The sequence below is a fragment of the Orcinus orca genome, chromosome 1 (genome assembly GCF_937001465.1).
Source record: "Orcinus orca chromosome 1, mOrcOrc1.1, whole genome shotgun sequence".
NCBI lineage: Eukaryota > Metazoa > Chordata > Mammalia > Artiodactyla > Delphinidae > Orcinus > Orcinus orca.
The window spans coordinates 196,756,203-196,776,668 of record NC_064559.1 but is presented as its reverse complement, the minus strand read 5'-3'; the positions used below and the strand labels follow the sequence as shown (position 1 = coordinate 196,776,668).

Sequence of the window (20,466 nt, the reverse complement as noted above, 5' to 3'; positions counted from 1 at the left end):
TATTCAGCATCTAGCCCCTTCTAATCACTACTAACACTACAAATTTGGTTTAAGCCAGCAACACTCCTCGACTGGTATAAAAACATCGTCACTGGCTTCCCTGCTTTCACCCTCACCTGTTTTCATCATGGCAGCCAGTGTGACCCTAGTAAAGTGTGAGTTAGGTCCTGTCACTTCTCTGCCCAAAACACTTCTGTTATCTATTTCACTCTGAGAGAAAGACAGGTTCCTTATAAAGGGCCTACAAACTCTAAATAATCTGGCCCCCTTCCTCTCGGACCCAATGTCCTACCACTCTCCCCGCCGTGCCCTTTGCTGTAGCCACACTGGCCTCCTTGCTGATCCTTGAAAAGGCTGCTTCAGGGCCTTTGTACTTATTATTCCCTTTGCCTAAAACCGTCTTCCCCAGATATCCACATGACTCATTACTTCATTCAGTCTTCGCTCAAACACCAACTTTTAATAGGCTGCCCAACCTCCCTATTTAAAACTGTAACCTCTATTTATCAAACCTTGCTCTCCTACCCCCACCCTCTCTGTTTTAGCTTTTCTATAGAACATATCTATCTGGCAAAACTGTATATTTATGTATTTGTTCCCCACCCCACCTCCCACTCCCCGTAAGATGTAAGCTGCATGAGGTAAGGGACTTTGTCTCTCCTGTTAAGTGACAAGCACTCAGTAAATATTTATTGAATAAATGAATGAAAGACCACCAAACTGTCTGTCCAAAAGCTTTTCCAATCCTCACGTATTTCTTGATTTTCTCTTTGCTAAATGGTATTAATGATCATGAACAGGCTTGCTTATTCCTTGTTCCTGTGAAATGGAAAAGCACACTTTCTTCCCTGGAGGATTCATCTCTCAGAACTTCACTATGAGCTATACAGTGTCTATGGTAAATAAGGGCTAATGGTTATTGAGTATTTACTAGGTGGCAGTTGCTACGCTGAACACTTTACCTATATTAGCTCATTCCATCCTCACCCAAATCCTAGGTACTATTATGTGATCAATTTTACAGATTAAGTGACTTGTGCAAGGTCATACAGCTAGGATGCAGGAGAGCTGAAATTCACATCAAGATAGCTTGGCTCCAGTCTATGCTCTCAACCTCTATTACTAATATGACCCAGTCACTTAACTGACCACTTAACTGTACAGTGGACAAAATGAGCATTCTCATTTGGATGTCATCTTAGAAGGAACAGGCTTAAAAAAAAGAAGATCATTTCCTTTCTGAAAAAGTCTTCCTCTTCCAATGTTCCTAAACTTAGTCAATAGACTTTCTATTTTCTCAGCTGTAAAATGCCTTCTATTTCATCTTTCATCTTACCTTCCTCCACATAGCATTTCAGGCAACAGCAACATTTCTGAGTTCAGTGTAGCCCTTGATTCATCATGTGAAGAGCAACAGACTCATTTTATTTATGCATCTCTAGCATGACATTACTCCTTTGGCTCAAAAACACACAATGGCTCCTTAATGTCAAATCAAGCCGAAAGTTCCTAATCTGGCTCCATTCTTCTGGACAAACATTTTTCCATTCCTTCTGAACACTTAAATTTTACTCTAATCAGGCTTACTGATTCCTCTTTACAGTATATGTTTATTTTAATTTCATGACTAAAATTTTTCCTTCCCTTCCAAATATCGTCCATCCACCAACACCCAGTTCAAGTGCCCCTTCCTCAAATAAAGATTTCCTCCAGGTTTCTACCTCTCCTCTTCTGAATTTTAATAGCCTTAGTGGAGAATACATTTCATAATTGATAGCATCTTCCATTTGCTTGAAAATGTACCCTTTATTAGTTTTGGCTTTCCCGATAAACTGAAAGCTTTCAGAGGGAAGGAGCTATATCTTCTACTTCTTTTTATATCTCTCACCAATACTGAGTATACAGAAGATGCTCAATAAAGTCTTGTTGATTACTGCCTTTGAAGTAGTCAAAGAAATCATGTTTAGTTCCTGTATTCTCTGCTTTTACTCAACAACCAGTCTCCAGGTGAAGCTGCTTCACTTACCAATCACCACTCCATTCTTCGGGTTAGTCTTTCTGCTCTCATTTCATATTTAAAATAGAATTCTTAAACATCTATCCCTCAAAACTCCCAAGTTCTCTAATGCGTGGTGGACTGCACCCCTCACCTGGTCTTCTCTTCTCTTTGGTCATGAGTTGCTGGACCTTCCTCTGCTCTTCTTGTTCTTCTATTTTAGCTTCTTTGTGAATCTGTTCAATAGTTTTAGGCCCTTGATCTGCTCTTCGAGATACCCAATTACACTATAAAAGGAGAAAATGAAGTTATCAGCCAGATAACTAAAAATAAAAAGGAAAATAAAAATGAAATTTTTGAGAATCTGTTTTATACTTTGCTGGAAAAGTATAAAATACATATAAAATCTGGTACTATGCCAGTTTTTCATTACAGCCAAATAATTAAATTTTTCTCAGTCAACCCTGAGCTACTGTATACTGAGCATTCCAATAGCTGATGGATAAAGACAGAGTGAAAGACTGGCCAAACTATCTATCTGTCTTCCTTCCTACCTACCTACCTTTCTATGCATTTTATCATTTTGTATTTTTGAAAGGAGTGAGAAGAGGAATCAACGAAGATCAGGATTCTTTGGCCTTGACTTAGTCTGGTATGTTGCCACTCAGTCCATAGCACACTCCACTGGGGCTCTAAATGGAGGCTGACTAGCGCTCTTCTCCCACCCATATCAAGGTTCTGGTGTCTACACAAAATGCCGCACCGCCCTGAGCTCCGGTTATCCTCTCCGCTAAGGACAAAACAAGCTGTCTCCTTAGAGTTACACTTCTCCCTTTACTTCCCTTCCCAGCTAGAGTCTCAACATCTGATACCAATATGAGTGACTGAAGGAACAGGCGGAGAAGTTTTTAACATTTATATTAGCTTGAGGCAAGAATGGCAAAAAGGTTGAAATCGGCATTCAAAATTCTGATCAACTGGTAGTGGCTTTGCTAATAAGAAGGATCCTGAGGTCACATCTCGGCTTAGGAAGATAAAGAATCGTCATCAATACCATCTGGTCTGGGCGCAGGGCAGGGAAGAGGGGGGACCCATATTCACTTTCTCTAGCTTAGCATCAGCTGCAGTATATTCCCTGTAGGAGTTAATATAGGAAAAGGGAAAAGAGGTGGTAGTGGTAAAAACTACACCTGGTATGAGAAATGAGGAAAAAAAAAAAAAAATCAGCAGAACAAGAGGGTATACGGTAAGAAAAAGAGAGGAAAACATGAACATCTCTTTTGAGCTGGGCACGATACATAATTACCTCAGTGAATCTTCGTAACACATCTGCAAAGTAGGCAACATCACCATTTCAGAGGCTAAAATGTAAGGCTTAGGGAAGTTAAATATATTCACTTTGAAGATGAGCCTTCCTGATTATTTAGCATGCTAAGACTAAATTTAAATGACCACAGAATGCCTGATTTCAAAACTGCAATGTGGTTTGAAAATCAGAATAAAGAAAAGAAACAAGTAACAGACAGGTAGGTGTATATGCCCTTTGTCCTTTCACATAACTCCCTCACGAAAGTTTGTCAGTTCAAGTTCTGAGAGTCAGGCAGCAAAAGCATTAAATTATTATACATGTAAATCTTAGGACATCCTCCCCAAGCCAACTCCTGAAAAGAGACTGTAGTGGTAGGCTTATCTTTCTACTTACCAGCCTTAGGTCTATCACATCCTGAAGCATGAATCGAATCCTAGATGAGGTTTTTCTTTCTTTCACAATTTTCTCCATCTGATTAAAATACTGGTCCATACGTGGCTGCAGGATACAAAATCATTAGTATTCCTGGCTGAGGAATTCAAATGTAGTTTTACCATGTAGAATTTTAAACGGCCTATAAACACAACTTATAGCCAAAAGGCCATGGGGTAGAATGTTTAATTGAACATGACACCCAAAATAAAGGCTACATATTCCAGGCAGCTGGTCACAGTCACAGGCCAACAAAATATAGATGAAAATGTCATACTGCAGCTCCTCGGAACCTTAAGAGAGGGGTGGCTGGGTCCTTTGCCCCTTTCCAACCTTCTAGGCTATCAGATCAGTAAGGACAAGGGCTGCACCTTAGCGATGACAAAATGTTAAGCTGGAGGAATTGAAATTTTTTATCATCGCTTAGCCACCAGGCCAGCCTCAGACTTCTTACCCCTGAACTTCATTTACATGGCTGAGAAATTAACCTCAGTCTTGTATAACACACTGATATTTGGGGTTTTCTGTCATAGCCAAACATAATCCTAGCTGATTCTGATGTTATGAAACATTTCTAACATTATTTCTTTGATGCATTTCTAATTTCCCTACCCGTTATTTGGAAAGTACCATGCTATATTTGAATTATAATACTTTTAATGATTTCTTATATTATGGTTAGACAGCTCTGTCGCTAATGCTCTATTAGAGCATAAACTTGAGAAAGCTATCGTGTCTTCTTTGTTTCTGTCTTACCCTCAGTCCTGGCCCTTAGTAGCTTTTCTCTCCAAAATTTCTGTCCACAATTTGCTATACATACACATACAAATGACCTGTGAAACAGTCATGCAGAAAAAGGACAAGTGACAAACAATCTCAATTCATGAATTGGCTTTTATATAATTTGGGACCCTCTTCACTTCTGACGTTAATGAAAATGTGGTAAGGAGCATGATGGCCCAACAATGACAATGAGAAGGGCAAAAGAAGAAAAACAGGCAGCCTAGACTGCTGGGGCGAGATGGACGCTCGTGTTGACAGTCTACTTCTTCCGCAATTGACAAAGAGTCCCTGCCGGAGGTTTCTGAGATCTGGGGTTTTTACCTTTGCTTTCTCAAAGTCCAGGTCTTTGCCAATTGTGGTGAGCAGGCGGCACAGGCACTCGAGGGATTCTTCATCATGGTTCTTTAGCAGCTTCACCACACAGTCATGCATGATGGCTTCAGTCAGCATTTTGAGTTTGAAGAGTTCTCCAATGAACTTGATGTTACCAATGGATCTCCGCCGGGCTTTATCCTTAGCTTCTTCTAGCTCATCATGAAGCCTTGTCCTCTCCTCCGGCTATTGTGTAAGGAAGAATAACAGAATCTTGATGATGAAAATGGTACTGCATAATAGATGCTAAAAACATACGCTTGACCGGTGCTGCTTGTGTGCTTGTTCAGGGCGGACCTGGTACCTCTTTTGTGAAGCGGCAGCTGAGGAGACTCCAGTGCTCACCATGGCTGATGAAAAGCCCAAGGAAAGAATCAAGATGGAGAACAATGACTGTATTAATTTGAAGGTGGCAGGGCAGGATGGTTCCATGGTGCAGTTTAATATTAAGAGGCATGCACCATTTGGTGAACTAATGAAAGCCTACTGTGAAGGACAGGGTTTGTCAGTGAGGCAGATCAGGTCCCAATTTGATGGGCAGCCAATCAATGAAACAGACACACCTGCACAGTTGGAAGTGGAGGATGAAGATGCAATTGATGTGTTCCAACAGCAGACAGGAGGTGTCTACTAAAGAGAAAACCTGCTACTTTACTCCAGACCAAGAAGACGTTCTCAATTAGAATACCGCAATTTGGTTCCACCACATCCTGACTATTACAGTATAGTTTCTCTATTCTTTCATTATCCCCTTCCCCATTCCTTTATCGTACATAAAGTAACTGGTGTATATGCACAAGCTTATTGCATTTTTTTTTAAACTAAATGGCCAATGGTATGTTTTGATCGACATCAAATGGAGATGGGATGGGGAAAAATACTGGTTCTGTGAAAATACCCCCTTTTCTCCATTAGTAGCATGCTCATTCAGCTCTTATCTTTAATTCCAGTAAGTTATTTTGCTCTCACTATTTAATGAAAAAAAAACCAGCATAAAAACTCTTGCATACCTTGTTCGATTGGAGAATTTTAATGTTTTTCATGTATCATTGTAAAACCAAGGACAATTTTATAACTTTTTTGTACGTAGCTGTTACATGTAAGGCAACCTGTCTTTAAGTAGGGATAAATTACTCTAAAAGAAATGAATCCTAGATAGTTTTCCCTTCAAGTCAAGCGTCTTGTCGTTTAAATAAATTTCTTGTTTAAAAAAAAAATACGCTTGGATTCATGGTCCTCACCCTTTCTAGGGGTCAGGGATACCCTTTGATATTTTGACAGTAACTACAGACCTACTCAGAAAACAAAACTATACCTGTAAGTGTGCATCCATTTCAGGAGATTTCTGGAATTTAGTGACCTTTCTGAAGTCTAGGTTCTGAATCCCTATCTTAGAAGGTTGAGCTGCCCTTACATGTGGCACTAAAAGGAATAAAGCATTCCTCTAAACACCAATACAGTGTATTTCCACATGAAGAAAAGGCCACAGGCACCTACTGAAGTGTAGGAAGATATTGTAGCCAGCTTCCTGAAAATTCTATTTGATAATACTTGAAGTGCTCAAGCACTGTCTTTCCATGAAAATACTTACAGCGCTGGCAGCCTCGAGTTCTTTCTGCTTCTTCTCAAAGACATCATCATCAGCTTTATCTTTTTCAAACTCCTTCTGGCAACGGTTCAGTAGTAGCTTCCGGAAATTCACTGTGTTACCAGGCTTGTCCGCCATGGGTACTTTCAGCTGCATCCAGATGGGAAAATGCAAAAGCGGCAAAATTACTGAAAGAAATTTAATGATTTTCTCAAAATATCTATTTTCTTTATTGTGCAAAATAACGCTGACCGAACCACAGGTAAGCATTCTTTCTACAAGATATATACAATTTAGCTTAAGGCATTTCATGTTTTAATGGTTAAGATGTTTTAAGTTTTATGCAGAAAAGATACACATTCCTCTCATATAAATGTACTGTATCCTCTCTGACTGGTTGTGCCTCTAGCTGACTGAAATCCTTGTAATATTACTATAGTCATGATTCTGCACTCCTCTAGACCTTTTTAACTCTGAAGGGTTATTACTTTTGTTTTTCCTCCTACTACTGTAGGTACTTTGGTTTAAAGGAACAAATAAAAACGAAATAAAGCAGGGGAGAATTTCATGGCCACAGGAAAACTGTTGGAGGTGAGGTCCTTATTCTAGAAAAAAGCAGAAGTGTGGGAACACAGTTGAGGATTTTTGAGATATCTATTCCTAAGGGGAATGTCACAACACTGTAATACTAGTATTTACTTTGACTATCAATATAGTATGTTTATTATTATTATTTTTTTTTATAAATTTATGTACTTTATTTTTGGCTGCATTGGGTCTTCGTTGCTGCGTGCAGGCTTTTTCTAGTTGTGGCGAGCGGGGTCTACTCTGCGTTGCTGTGCGCAGGCTTCTCATTGCAGTGGCTTCTCTCATTACGGAGCTCGGGCTCTAGGCACGCGGGCTACAGTAGTTGTGGCTTGCAGGCTCAGCAGTTGTGGCTCGAGGGCTCTAGGGCGCAGGCTCAATAGTTGTGGCGCAGGGGTTAGTTGCTCTGCGCCATGTGGGATCTTCCCGGACCCGGGCTTGAACCCGTGTGCCCTGCATTGGCAGGCAGATTTTAACCACTGCGCCACTAGGGAAGTCCCTATTTATTATTTCTTATGTGTCAAAAGAAATTACTAATTCTCTAAAAGTTCAGTCTAATAAATGCCCACCTTAGAAACATTCTTTTGATATACAGAAAGACTCAGGGTGGAGGGGAGGCGCCTCTTGGAGGCAAGATGCTTACAAGATTTCCATTCAAATCCAATGACAATTGCTTTCTAGTAACTGCAGTAGCTCACACCTTCAAGGTTACTTGTAACCAGACACAGAGACATTCTTATTTAGAATATAAAGAAAGCGGTCCGGTACAGTGATTGACTAAAATATTCTATTTTACAGACAAAATCCCCTGAGTACCATTTTGAACAGTCATTGCCTCACATGGCAAAATGGTTTTTCTAGAATCACAGTGGCTCCCAAAGTTCTGAAATACATGGTCTTCACCCTAGATTTAGTGGGAGAAATTGGTAAAAAATGGGACGTGTTGTATTCATACTCACAAAAGAGTTGTCAACCAGAATGGACTTGGACAACTACTGATCAAGGCTGAATGGCTAGAAACTTGAGGACTGAGGACTACGATACTATAGTACAATATATTTGTGCCAGAACTGATGGCACACTCTCCAACATATTCCCAATGGATATGAAAGACCATTCAACAAGTCCAGTTCTTACCAACCAAGGGTCAAGTGTTTCATTATACTTTCTTTTCAGCAAGAAACATTAACTTAGAAAGAGGGGAAGATGATCAAATACTTTTTAGACAACCATAGAAAAGCATGTCCCTATCTCCAAATTCAGGCCATTCAAATGCACGTGACTACAAGTCACTTCAAAGTCAGGCCTATTCTATGATCACACAAGAGTAGGTGTTAATCAGCCTTAAAGAAAAGAAATGCTACACAAAAGCAAAGGTTTTCTTCAAAGTAAAAGCCCAAAGTAGACTCTTACTATATACAACCCAGAATATACAACAATGCACTATAAGAAGCATATCTACAAGCGAGGTTATATATAACAGAGCACCAACATGACATAAGGTTCCAGAATAGACTGAAGGTTCTAAAAATCAGCAGTTACGTCCAATTTGCTACTGTATAGGAACACAAGTAAACCAGTCAAAAGGTCCTATCCAACTTCCTGGCATAGTCACCACCATTACCTATATTAACACTAAGAACATAATAGAGTGATATAATAAAAATCACCTGGGCCATAATGAGATGTTTCCTGCATTATGGATTTACTGTGTAGAAAATGAGAAAAATGTGGTAATATGAAAATTCAAGCCACTGTCTTATGGTGAGAGGGACCAGAATTAAAATGAGTCAGAAAGGTTAAATAAATACAACTTGTGATATGTTGGTTTATAGAAACAAATAGAAATGGCATAAAGCAAAGGAGAATTTTTCCCTACACAAAATGTATAAAAAGCTTTGCCTTTTACACCTTTTATGTAGGGAAGGCTATGTTGAAAGTGTTGGGTTAAAGATCAAAAGATTTGCTCACTTGATTTTAAACAAAGGCAATTCTTTTAACCCAAGTTCGTTTCATCATCTAAAAACAAGGGAGGCACAATCCCTGTGTCTAACCTAGAGTGCAGCTTTAAGCATCCAGTGAACCAGGTTTGGGGGAAACACTTTGTAAGTCACAAAGAATAAAGTTTACCTGGGGTATGGGGAACACTGAAAGTGAAAGATCACTGGAATCTTGAGTCATAAAATCAGGATTTGGATCCCAGCTCTATACCTAATCAGTATGTAAATGTGAGAAAGTTACCTCATTAAGCCTTAGTCCCTTCATCTGCAGAAGGAGGCATTCCAGTGATTACAGATTGAGGGACATCATAAAGTAGCTGTTGAAACAGGAGCTTTGGAGATAGTCATAACCCCAGATCTGCCATGTGACTTTGGCCAAATGAATTAGCTGCACCAAACTTCTGTTTCTTTCTAATATGGGGATAACATCTATCTCTTAGGACTGTTTGAAGGATTAAATGAGATAGTCTAAGTAAAACAAATAATAGTTTCTAGCACATAAGTAAGAGTACAATAAACTAATATAGCTACATTTAAACTTGCAGCTGTATTTGACATGTTTGTAAGTAAAAATTAAGAGAAATCTATATTCTAATAACATAAATATCAAAGAAAGTATTTAAGTTATTAGCTCACAAAGCAATTAGGGAGAGAACCACAAAAGGCAAGAGAATTGAATATCTGCTGTCCCAAAATGATGGTCATGGGACACTTCACATGTATAGGACATAAAGAACATGTGATTGTGCATAAGCTTTTTAGATATATTCACATGGAAGTATTAAAATCAAACAATCAGCAGAATGGCCACAAATCTGCAAGAACATTTGTCTCCAAATGAATGAATGTCTAGCTACACAACTTCCTTAAGACTTGTTTTGGAACTTGATCTTAAGGTCCTCTGGGGATGGTTAACAAGGCTGTGGAAATATGGAAATAGGCCAGGGAGGATATATCCTCTGAGAATTGTGATGCATGGTAACTTTTTTCTGCTTAAGAGATGGTAAGTTAAACAGGATTATGACATTATTAAGTCAGCATGTGTTGTCAGCTGGACATTGGTCAGGAGACTCAGTAAAATTGGTTAGTTAGAACAGAACATGAAGAGTGGGTGTCTAGTCTGGTAGGGCTGCTATAACAACATATTGGGTCGGCCAAAAAGTTTGTTCCGGTTTTTCTGTAACATCTTAAGGGAAAAAAACCAAGTGAAAAATTTTGACCAACGCAATACCATAGACTGGTGGCTTAAACAACAGACATTTACTTCTCACAGTTCTGGAGGCTGGAAGTCCAAGATCAAGGTGCCAGCAGATTTGGTTCTTGGGGAAGAAGGACCCTCTTCCTGGTTTACAGACATCTGCCTTCTCCTCTATCCTCATGTGTCCAAAATGAGGTTCTAGTGCCTCTTTGTCTTCTTATAAAGGCACTAATTCCATCACGGGGCCCCAGCCTTATGACCTCATCTAAAGCTAATTACCTCCCAAAGGCCCTGCCTCCTAACACCATCACACTGAGGGTTAGGGCTTCAACATATGAATTTAGAGGGAGACAAACATCCAGTCTGTAACAGGAGACAAGGTAGATGCTTGAAGATGTGATTGCGGATAATAGCAAAAATGAAAGGCGACATGCAAAAGTGAGAAAAAGATCTCTCTAAACAACTGTAGTTTTCTTGTTCTTTTTTTTAAAACTTTTTTTTAAATTTATTTTTTGGCTGCCTTGAGTCTTCGTTGCTGCGTGCAGGCTTTCTCTAGTTGTGGTGAGCGGGGGCTACTCTTTGTTGTGGTGTGCAGGCTTCACATTGTGGTGGCTTCTCTTGTTGCAGAGCAGGGCTTCAGGAGTTGTGGCACGCGGGCTCAGTAGTTGTGGCTCATGGGCTTGGCTGCTCCGCGGCATGTGGGATCTTCCCGGACCAGGGATCGAACCTGTGTCCCCTGCATTGGCAGGCAGATTCTTAAACACTGCGCCACCAGGGAAATCCCAACAAGTATAATTTTCATCTAACAGTAGTCCGTGATCAAAACTAAGATACATAAGTGTTTCAAATGGGTTGTTTGGGAGATGATTTCTCAGGAAGTGAGGGAGTCAAGGGGGAATATTTTATAGTAAGACTGCTTGGTAAGCTAGATTCGCTGGAGAGCACCTACCTTTTCATTTTCACACAACAGTAAACTAACCATGTGACATTACATTACACTGTAAACTAACAGTGTCCGTCTCATATTGTGATGAGACCTGTCCACATACCGGTCAGCCAGCAATCCTGGATATGAATGCTGTCAGCATCAGGTAGTCATTTTCTTCAAGCAATAGGATTTGTACTGCTAATATATTTGTTAGTGTTGAGGGTAGATACTCCTTATCCTTAAAAGGATGAAACTCCCTAAGAATCACCAAGGACTATCAGCTGTGTGTTAATTATAGTAGTCAAATAGGAAACTAGAAAATAGAAGGACAAGTACTGGCCTTGCTCAGCATGCTCAGGATTTTGAATGCTGTCCCAGAACATAAAGATGCTAGTGGTAACTCATGGCCCAGTAGTTATTTTGCTTGAAGCATGTTCTGGTCTGAGGTAAAGTATTTGGAATGACTACTATAATATAAACAAGTGGGACCCCCAAACTAACTCTAAAATGCAAAGTGAACAGCAATAAATCAACTGTCTGACTATAACTCATAGGTCTATGGTGACATACTATCATTTATCAGTGGTTATATACTGACCTTAGTAAATTCCCACCTAAAAATGAACTTAACATAATCTGTATGTATTATGAACACATCTATCAAAATGCAGCTCTATTAGATACATGTGAAGAGGTATACAGTGCTTAGGCATACCCACAAGATTGAAAAGGGAGTGGTCAAGTTATGAAACGGTAAGTCAATTCTCATCAATCTTTTTCTTCAAAACAATCTTTTCTTCAAAGAAACTGCCTGCTGATGCAGGGGACACGGGTTTGAGCCCTGGTCTGGGAAGATCCCACATGCCACGGACCAACTAAGCCCGTGCGCCACAACTACTGAGCCTGCGCTCTAGAGCCCACGGGCCACAAATACTGAGCCCGCCTGCCACAACTACTGAAGCCTGCGTGCCTAGAGCCCGTGCTCCGCAACAAGAGGAGCCACCGCAATGAGAAGCCCGCACACTGCAAGGAAGAGTAGCCCCTGCTCGCCGCAACTAGAGAAAGCCTGCACGCAGCAATGAAGACCCAATGCAGCCAAAGTTAAAAAAAAAATTTAAAAAATAAATTAAAAAAACAAACATTTTTCATCTCTCCTCAGGCAAGTTGCACATCCTTCCTCCTCCAGTTGACTCCAGCCACTTGCTGTTGCCTAAGGCCAACTTTTCATGTCTGTAATTCCAGGCTTCATTTCTGAAGAGATTTAATTTTGTCTCCCTTGTTCTCTTATTATCTCTTCCTATAATCAGTCCTATCCTTCCTTTCACATCTTGCTTTAAAGCACTTAAAAAGTGGCAACGTTAAAAGTCCTGGATGTGGTATAACAGGACACACACAGAATGCTAAAAAATATACCCTTTAGTGCCACTCTCTATAGCTGAGGTATGCATGCCTGCCACAGCAGAGATAAAAAGTAACAAAAGTACGGTCTTAAGTTATACAATAAAAAGTTGTTAGTTACTCTTTCATTCATGCATCTACCCACTCACTCAAGACATACGTCTGAGGGTCTATTATGTGCCAGGACCCATTCTAGGCACTACGAATTTAGCAGTGGAAAAACCCAGAAAAAGTCCCTGCCCTTAGGAACTTACGTTCTAATGGAGTTCTGAGATGGGGGTTTTCTTTAAATTTTGATTAAAACAAAAGCATCTCAATTAAAGTGACTAATAACCCAACTTAAAATTTTATTTAAGCACAGATTTAGATACAGGAGAGCAATTTCTCTTGTCTACTCTTCTTCACTGGCCGCTGGATTCAGATGTCCTCCTCCTCCTAAGAGGAGTACTGAGTTCTAGTTAAATGCCCTGCAGTTTGTGAAGGAGGTCTTGCAGGTCTCTTCAGTCATTCCTAGTTGAACTAGGAGAAGCAGCAGCATACTCCAGAGGCACAGGTTACGATCTCTTATGATGCCCTTAAGCCTTATGTGCCAGAGGTTGCACTCAGCAGAGCATGGTAGAGGCAGGCAGCTGCGTATATGTCTAAATAAGTGTGTCTGTGTACATAATAAATATGGCATATGCAGAGTAACTGGGTAAAGCCAAAACTATTATATCAATTTCCTCTGTAAATCTAAAGAATTCCTTTCCTAAAAGCCTACCCTTTAATATGTCATGGAAAACTGACACACAATATAATTGTATTCTCAAGCCCTCCCCTAGATAATCACTGCAAAGTAACAAAGGAGGTTTTAAATGGAGGTGTGTGATACAGGTGAACGAGAAAGAGGCAGAAAAAAGGTTTAAAAACTACTCTGAGGGACTTCCCTGGCGGTCCAGTGGTTAGGACTCCGCACTTTCACTGCCGACGGTGGGCGTTCAGTCCCTGGTCAGGGTATTAAGTCCCACAGGCTGCGCAGAGCAGCCGAAACAAAACAAAACAAAACAAAACAACCCAGCTCTGAACAATGAAAACAAGTATTCTCTTAAATCTTAAAATCTCAACCATCTAGACCAGGTTTCTCAATCTCGACACTATTAACATTTTGGGTTGGACAATTCTTTGTTGTAGGGGGGCTGTCTTGTGCACTGTAGGATGTTTAATAGCATCCTGGGCCTTTACCCACTAATATGCCAGTAGCCATAACCAAAAATGTCTCCGTACATTGCCCAAGGTCAGAACAAAACCACCCTTGAGAGTTGAAAACCACTGATATAGGCCATTGTTTGAGCTAGGGTTCTATCATTTAACATTCGAAACCTCTATGTGTATAAAATTCCTACTTAGGCAATTTTCTAACTTTCATAAAATAGGGATAATAAAATGGTTGTGAGGATTAAATGAGTTAGATGTAACAATTTTAGCACACATCTCAAAAAAATATTGCTATGATTCCCACTACTCCTTACTCTCCCTACTACTACTTAGGACCATAATTATGATTATGTGGGCAACTGTAACTAGATTCCATTACTTCAAATGACCAACAGGGATAATCCATGAAAGTGACATAGGTCTATACATTTCTTACAACTATGAATCAGGCCAAAGACCTTGCAATTTGACCTGTGGGTGTGTTTTAGTAAAATATATTGATAATGACAAAGAATTTACTTAAATAACTTAATGAATATAATGGATAGAAAAAGAACACCTCCCCCGGGTGTTCACTGTCTTCAATTTCTCTCATTCTATTGGGAGGTACTGTTTATCAAACTAATAATTATGTTTTAAAAAAAAACCACAGGGGCTTCCCTGGTGGCACAGTGGTTGAGAGTCTGCCTGCTGATGCAGGGAACACGGGTTCGTGCCCCGGTCCGGGAAGATCCCACATGCCGTGGAGCAGCTGGGCCCGTGAGCCATGGCCGCTGAGCCTGCGCGCCCGGAGCCTGTGCTCCGCAACGGGAGAGGCCACAGCAGTGAGAGGCCCGCGTACCGCAAAAAAACAAAACAAAACAAAAAAACAAACCAAACTGTCTGTGGTCAAGAAGGTTTGGAAAACTTTGCAGAGAGTAGATCCTTCTTGTTTGATTTCACAGGAAACATCAGCACAGGAAACAGAAACTTAAAGGAAAAAAATCTGTTTAAGCTGGCATTAGTGAAACATATACTACCATTTCAACTTTGGACACCACTGGCCCATAGACATGCCATCTGAAAATAATCAGTTTAACTCCATTTCTTCCCTTAAAATAAAAGAGCACACATTCATGTATTCATCACTAAACTTTGCTAAAACTTAGTATTTTGTCATATTTATTTAATTTATTTATTTATAAATATTTATTTATTTGGTTGCAATGGGTCTTAGCTGGGGCAGGCAGGCTCCTTACCTATGGCTCCTTAGTTGAGGCATGGATGTGGGATCTAGTTCCCTGACCAGGGATCAAACCCAGGCCCCCTGCATTGGGAGTGCGGAGTCTTAACCACTGCGCCCCCATGGAAGTCCTGCCATATTTACTTTAGATCTTTTATTTTTAAGAAACTAAACATTAAAGTTCAAGGGCCCAGAGTACTTTTTTATTTTTCACTCTATTGCTTGTTCTTTTTTTTTTTCTCTAAGGTTTAGCTTATTGAACACTGAAAGCCTCCCAGAGCCTCACTTAAATTCTCCTTTCAAAGCACTACCACCTTCCATCCTCCACAGTTAATCCCATTACCCTATACTTTTATAATAAACACTTTCTTGCTTTCCTTTGTTTTACCATCTAGATATGCATCCCCAAACACCATGAAACCACTGTTTCATTTTTGAACTTTAAATTAACAAATCACATAGTATATATTCTTTTGGGTCTGGCTTCTTCTGTTAAAGCTTTTTCTTATTAGATCCATGTGTACATAGTTATAGTTTGGGTTGACTGTCCTAGTATGATCATGCAACAATTTATCCATTTTGCTCTTGATGGGCAGTTTCAAGTTTTGATCCGTTATGAATAATGACACATTTTTGTATATGTTTCTTGGCACATAAGAAATGTATGTTTTATCAGCTGGGTATATATTGATACTTAAGAATGGAAATGCTGGTTATAGCAGGAAAAATAACTTCAGCTTTTGTAGATAATGCTCACCTCTTTTCCAAAGTGGCTGTTACAATTTATGTTCCCACTGGCAGTGTTTGAGAGTTCTGGTTGCTTCACATATTTGCAAACATCTGGTAAATTTAGCAATCTGGTGTTACTACATGGTTTTTTATGTAGTTGATTAATTTTCTCACATTTATTGGTCATTTGGATAACCTCTTTGGTGAAGTGTTTGTGTAAGTCTCTTGTCTATTTAAAAAACTGAGTTATTTTCTTATTGATTTCTATTAGTTTTTTTAAGAAAAACTTTGATATAAGTCCTTAATTGGATTTTTGTGTTGCAATTATCTTCTCCTAACATGTGGCTTGCATTTTCACTTAATAGTGTGACATCTTTTGATGAAAAATGCTAATTTTAATGTAGTCTGATTTACCAATCTTTTCATTTGTATATGGTGACTTTTGTGTCCTAAGAAACTTGCAAATTATTGTTCTCTTTACTATCTTTTTCTTCTTGTAATTAGCTTTACTATGACTAGTTGTAAAAGCTTTCCTTTATTTTCACCCTTAAAAAAAAAAATCATGCTTGGGGTTTGTAGGAAATCATTGGATTTTACCATCTTTTACCCTCCCTGTAATTTTCCTTTCTTGGGGGTCTCTGTGCTTCAATCTGCATTCTATAGACTTATCTTCTAGTTCTTAATTCTTTTCTTCATCTGTGTCTCATATGATGTTAAATCTATCCATTGAGTTCTTAATTTTATTATAATATTCAGTTTTGGACTTTCTATTTGGTCCTTTTTATACTTTCTCATTCTCTATTGAAATTTTCAATCTATCTTTATCACCTTGAACATAAGCATATTCATTTATCGTCTGTGCCTGATAAAGCCAGTATCTGGGTCCCAATGTAGGGCATTTGCTTGTTGTTGGTTCTCATTCATACTGTCTTTTTTCCTTGTGTGTCTAATTATTTTTAATTGGGTGCTGGACAGTTTATTTGAAAACCTGTTCATATAAATAATTTGAAGACTAGTATGATAGTCTCTAAAAAGAATTTTTGATTGCTTATTGCAGGTACCTAGGGGGCACTAACATTGAAATCACCATAATCCAAATTCAAGGATTGAGATGATTTGATGTTGAACTACAGTTCCTGTGAGAGTGGGTGAATTTCTTTCTTTCGTTCTTTCTTTTTTTATATTTTTTGGCCACGTTGGGTCTTTGTTGCTGCGTGAGGGCTTTCCCTAGTTGCGGCGAGCAGGAGCTACTCTACATTGCAGTGCGTGGGCTTCTGATTGTGGTGGCTTCTCTTGTTGTGGACCATAGGCTCTAGGCACACGGGCTTCAGTAGTTGTGGTTCATGGGCTCATTAGTTGTGGCGCACAGGCTCTAGAGCGCAGGCTCAGTAGTTGTGGTGCACAGGTTTAGTTGCTCCGTGGCATGTGGGATCCTCCTAGACCAGGGATCGAACTCGTGTGCCCTGCATTTGCAGGCAGATTCTTAACCACTGCACCACCAGGGAAGTCCTGAGAGTGGGTGAATTTCTGATTCACCCTTGTTCCAAACATTCAGTCCTTTGGGATCCCAACCAAAAGTATAGGAAGATTTACTAGAGCCTCTTCTGCTTCTCCTTTTGGTGGGCCTTCATCCAACTTTTGTGCCCGTAACCCAATGAAAGTCTATGAAAAAGAAGTTGTTCAAGGCTTTTTTTTTTTTCTTTGGCGGTACGCGGGCCTCTCACTGTTGTGGCCTCTCCTGTCGCGGAGCACAGGCTCCAGACATGCAGGCTCAGCGGCCATGGCTCACGGGCCCAGCCGCTCCGCGGCATGTGGGATCCTCCTGGACCGGGGCACGAACCCGCGTCCCCTGCATCGACAGGCGGACGCTCAACCACTGCGCCACCAGGGAAGCCCCTGTTCAAGACTTTTAATTGCCTCTTCTAGGGGTAAGTTTTACTAAATGTCTCACTTTTCTTCTGATTTCTACCTTTTCTAGGATCTTAGAAATTCTTTACTGTCTTTTAGCTCTCTGATACATTGAAGAGTTTTAAAAATATTGTGACCAGATTTTCTAATTGTTATCCATGGAAAGGTGCTCTGAATCACCTAACCAGCCAATACCAGAAGCCACAACAGTTTATCTTAATCCTACTTCCTTCTTTCTCTTACCTTGAATTTGGTGTTTATTTCCAATTTGTATAATTGTATTATATATATTTAATAAATAATAATTTTATTTTGCATATTAAAAACTTTATTAGATGGTGTCATACTATTAATTCGGTAATAACGTTTTTCAGGTTGCTCTATGCTGATACACTTAGCATTACATCATTAATTTTTTTAAAATTTATTTATTTTCGGCTGCATTGGGTCCTCGTGGCTGCGCAGGCTTTCTCTAGTTGCGGCGAGCAGGGGCTACTCTTCATTGCGGTGCGTGGACTTCTCATTGAGGTGGCTTCTCTTGTTGTGGAGCCTGGGCTCTAGGAGTGTGGGCTTCAGTAGTTGTGGCTCGAGGGCTCTAGAGTGCAGGTTCAGTAGTTGTGGCACATGGGCTTAGTTGCTCTGCGGCATGTGGGATCTTCCCGAACCAGGGATCAAACTCGTGTCCCCTGCGTTGGCAGGCGGATTCTTAACCAGGGAAGCCCCTACATCATTACTTTTCATTTTTCTTTTTTTGGCTGCTCCATGTGGCTTGCAGGATCTTAGTTCCCTAAGCAGGAACTGAACCTGGGCCACAGCAGTGAAAGTGCCAAGTCCTAACCACTGGACCGCCAGGGAATTCCTACATCATTAATTTTAACTACTGTGTGTATGTATTACTATTCAAATCCACTGACCAAATAAATTGTGGTATATTCTTATTGTCTTCTTTAGGCTTTTTACAGTTGTTTCCTATTGTTCACTATTAAAATCAAAACATAAATAAACATTCTAATATATGATTCCTAGTGCACAACTGGGAATTTCTCTGGGGTATACACCAAGAAGTGAAATTACTGGGGTATAGTATATGAACATCTTCACTGTTGTTGTCCAATTACTCTCCAAAGTGATTATATTCTCTTTCTCGACACTTCAAAATGGTTTCTTTTTTCTCACTCTCATGGATGTGACTTGCATAGAACCGTATTTTATCTTGTCATTTCCCTAATAATGAATAACACTGGGTATCTTTTCTTAAGTTTATGAGCCAATGGATTTTCATTTCTATGAATTGTCCATTTTTTAATTGGGCTGCTTTTTTTTCTTACTGATTTGCTTTTTTTCCCTCCTCAATTCTGGATTCTAATATTTTGGTAGCTATATGTATTCCAAATAGATTCTCGCAGGCTGTAGCTTTATCTTTTTTATTTACAGCATCATTTGCTGCACCAAGGGTTATAAATTTTAACAAACTTGCTATTTTTCTCCTTTATAGATTATTCATTTTGATTCTTGCTGAAGAAATTTTTCCCCACTCAAAGTTCATAAAGATAATCTCCTTATTTTTCTCCTAAAAGATTAGCTTTTCATATTTAGCTTTTCATTATTCTTATGGTTGTTTGATTTTTGTATTTGGTTTGTATTAGAAATCTATGACTATTCCCACCAGCACCCTTAAGTAAAATAAATCACCCTTAAATAAAATAAAATAAATCTCAAACGTAAGTTAGCTATGGTGTTAGAAGTTAGGACAGTGGTCACCTTTAAGGAAGAAAGAAAGGTATAATTACACTTACTGACCAGGGTGGTAGGTGTGTTCACTTTGCTGATATACAATGAGCTATAAACTAATGATTTGTACATTTTTCTGTGTACATGTTGTAGTGGTGTGCTAAAGCTGGTTCACCCTAGTTCATGAGGGCCAACTGTTAAACTGGAATTTGTGAGTCAAGTGTCAAACTGTTGGCAGCTTAAAATTAACCATTAGAGAGTACTTACATCATTAATTTAACAAAAACTACAAATGAGCAATTTTTCTTTTCCCAAACTGCATGTATTTCTGTTATACTGCAATAAAAAAAGTTTAAAAACATATATATCCTTTGGTATATGATATAACTTTGGGGGAACTTATGCTAAAGAAGTAAAAGTTCCAGCATGTAAGAATAAATATACTTAGCTGTTTATTGCAGTGCTGCTTCCGGTTACAAAAAAAACCTCCAAAACAAAAAACTAGAAACAACATGGGGTGGGGGCGGGGGGCAGGGGCAGAAGAGAGGAAAATGAATGGAAAAATTTTGTGTGTGTGTGTGTGTGTGTGTGTGTGTGTGTGTGTGTGTGTGTGTAATGCGAAATATGCAACTACTAAAAAGGTATGAGTAAAATCTATCTGTAATGACCTAGCGGGATGCCCAAAACATACTAAGTGGAAAAAAAAGCAAAATGCAAAACCATGATATAATTCAATTAAAGAGAAAATTTTAAATATCCTCTTTATACATATGTATACATTTTTATATGATTTTATGAATATAAAGAAAATTGTGGAAGGGTACAACCAAATCGTTCACGTTGATTGCCTTGGAAAGAAAGGAAGCTTAACTGGCTGGGGCTACAAGTGAGGAGTATTACCTTTCTCTGTGTTTATCCCTATTTTGTTTGACTTATTCCAATAGGTGGTTGTTTTGTAATCTAAAAAAATCCAACAGTTTAAAAAATCTAATTATAAGAGGGTATATCATAACAGAAGTCCCATAAATGGTTGGCTTATCTGTGAATTCTTCCCATTCCAAAATAACTTGTATTATGCCCAGGCCTTTTCAAG

The 20,466-nt window shown here is 39.3% G+C and overlaps 2 protein-coding genes across 25 annotated transcripts in view; one reads left to right on the top strand and one right to left on the bottom strand.

Annotated features, from left to right (window-relative positions):
* Positions 1-20,466, bottom strand: part of EIF4G3 (eukaryotic translation initiation factor 4 gamma 3) — a 362,883-nt gene that overhangs the window by 46,529 nt on the left and 295,888 nt on the right. For 23 of the 24 annotated variants that reach the window (XM_049706459.1, XM_033433181.2, XM_033433186.2 and 20 more), the window contains 4 exons: positions 6,484-6,630; positions 4,842-5,078; positions 3,699-3,803; positions 2,151-2,283 (listed from right to left, as the gene is read on the bottom strand). In XM_049706459.1, coding sequence (XP_049562416.1) covers positions 2,151-2,283; positions 3,699-3,803; positions 4,842-5,078; positions 6,484-6,630 — 622 coding nt within the window. Of the gene's footprint in view, positions 1-2,150; positions 2,284-3,698; positions 3,804-4,841; positions 5,079-6,483; positions 6,631-20,466 lie in introns of those variants that run through there. The other variant, XM_033433190.2, reaches the window with a different exon arrangement.
* Positions 5,103-5,547, top strand: LOC101288909 (small ubiquitin-related modifier 2-like). Its single transcript, XM_004272496.3, has one exon. The coding sequence runs from the start codon at positions 5,239-5,241 to the stop codon at positions 5,524-5,526; it is 288 nt and encodes a 95-aa protein (XP_004272544.1). The 5' UTR covers positions 5,103-5,238; the 3' UTR covers positions 5,527-5,547.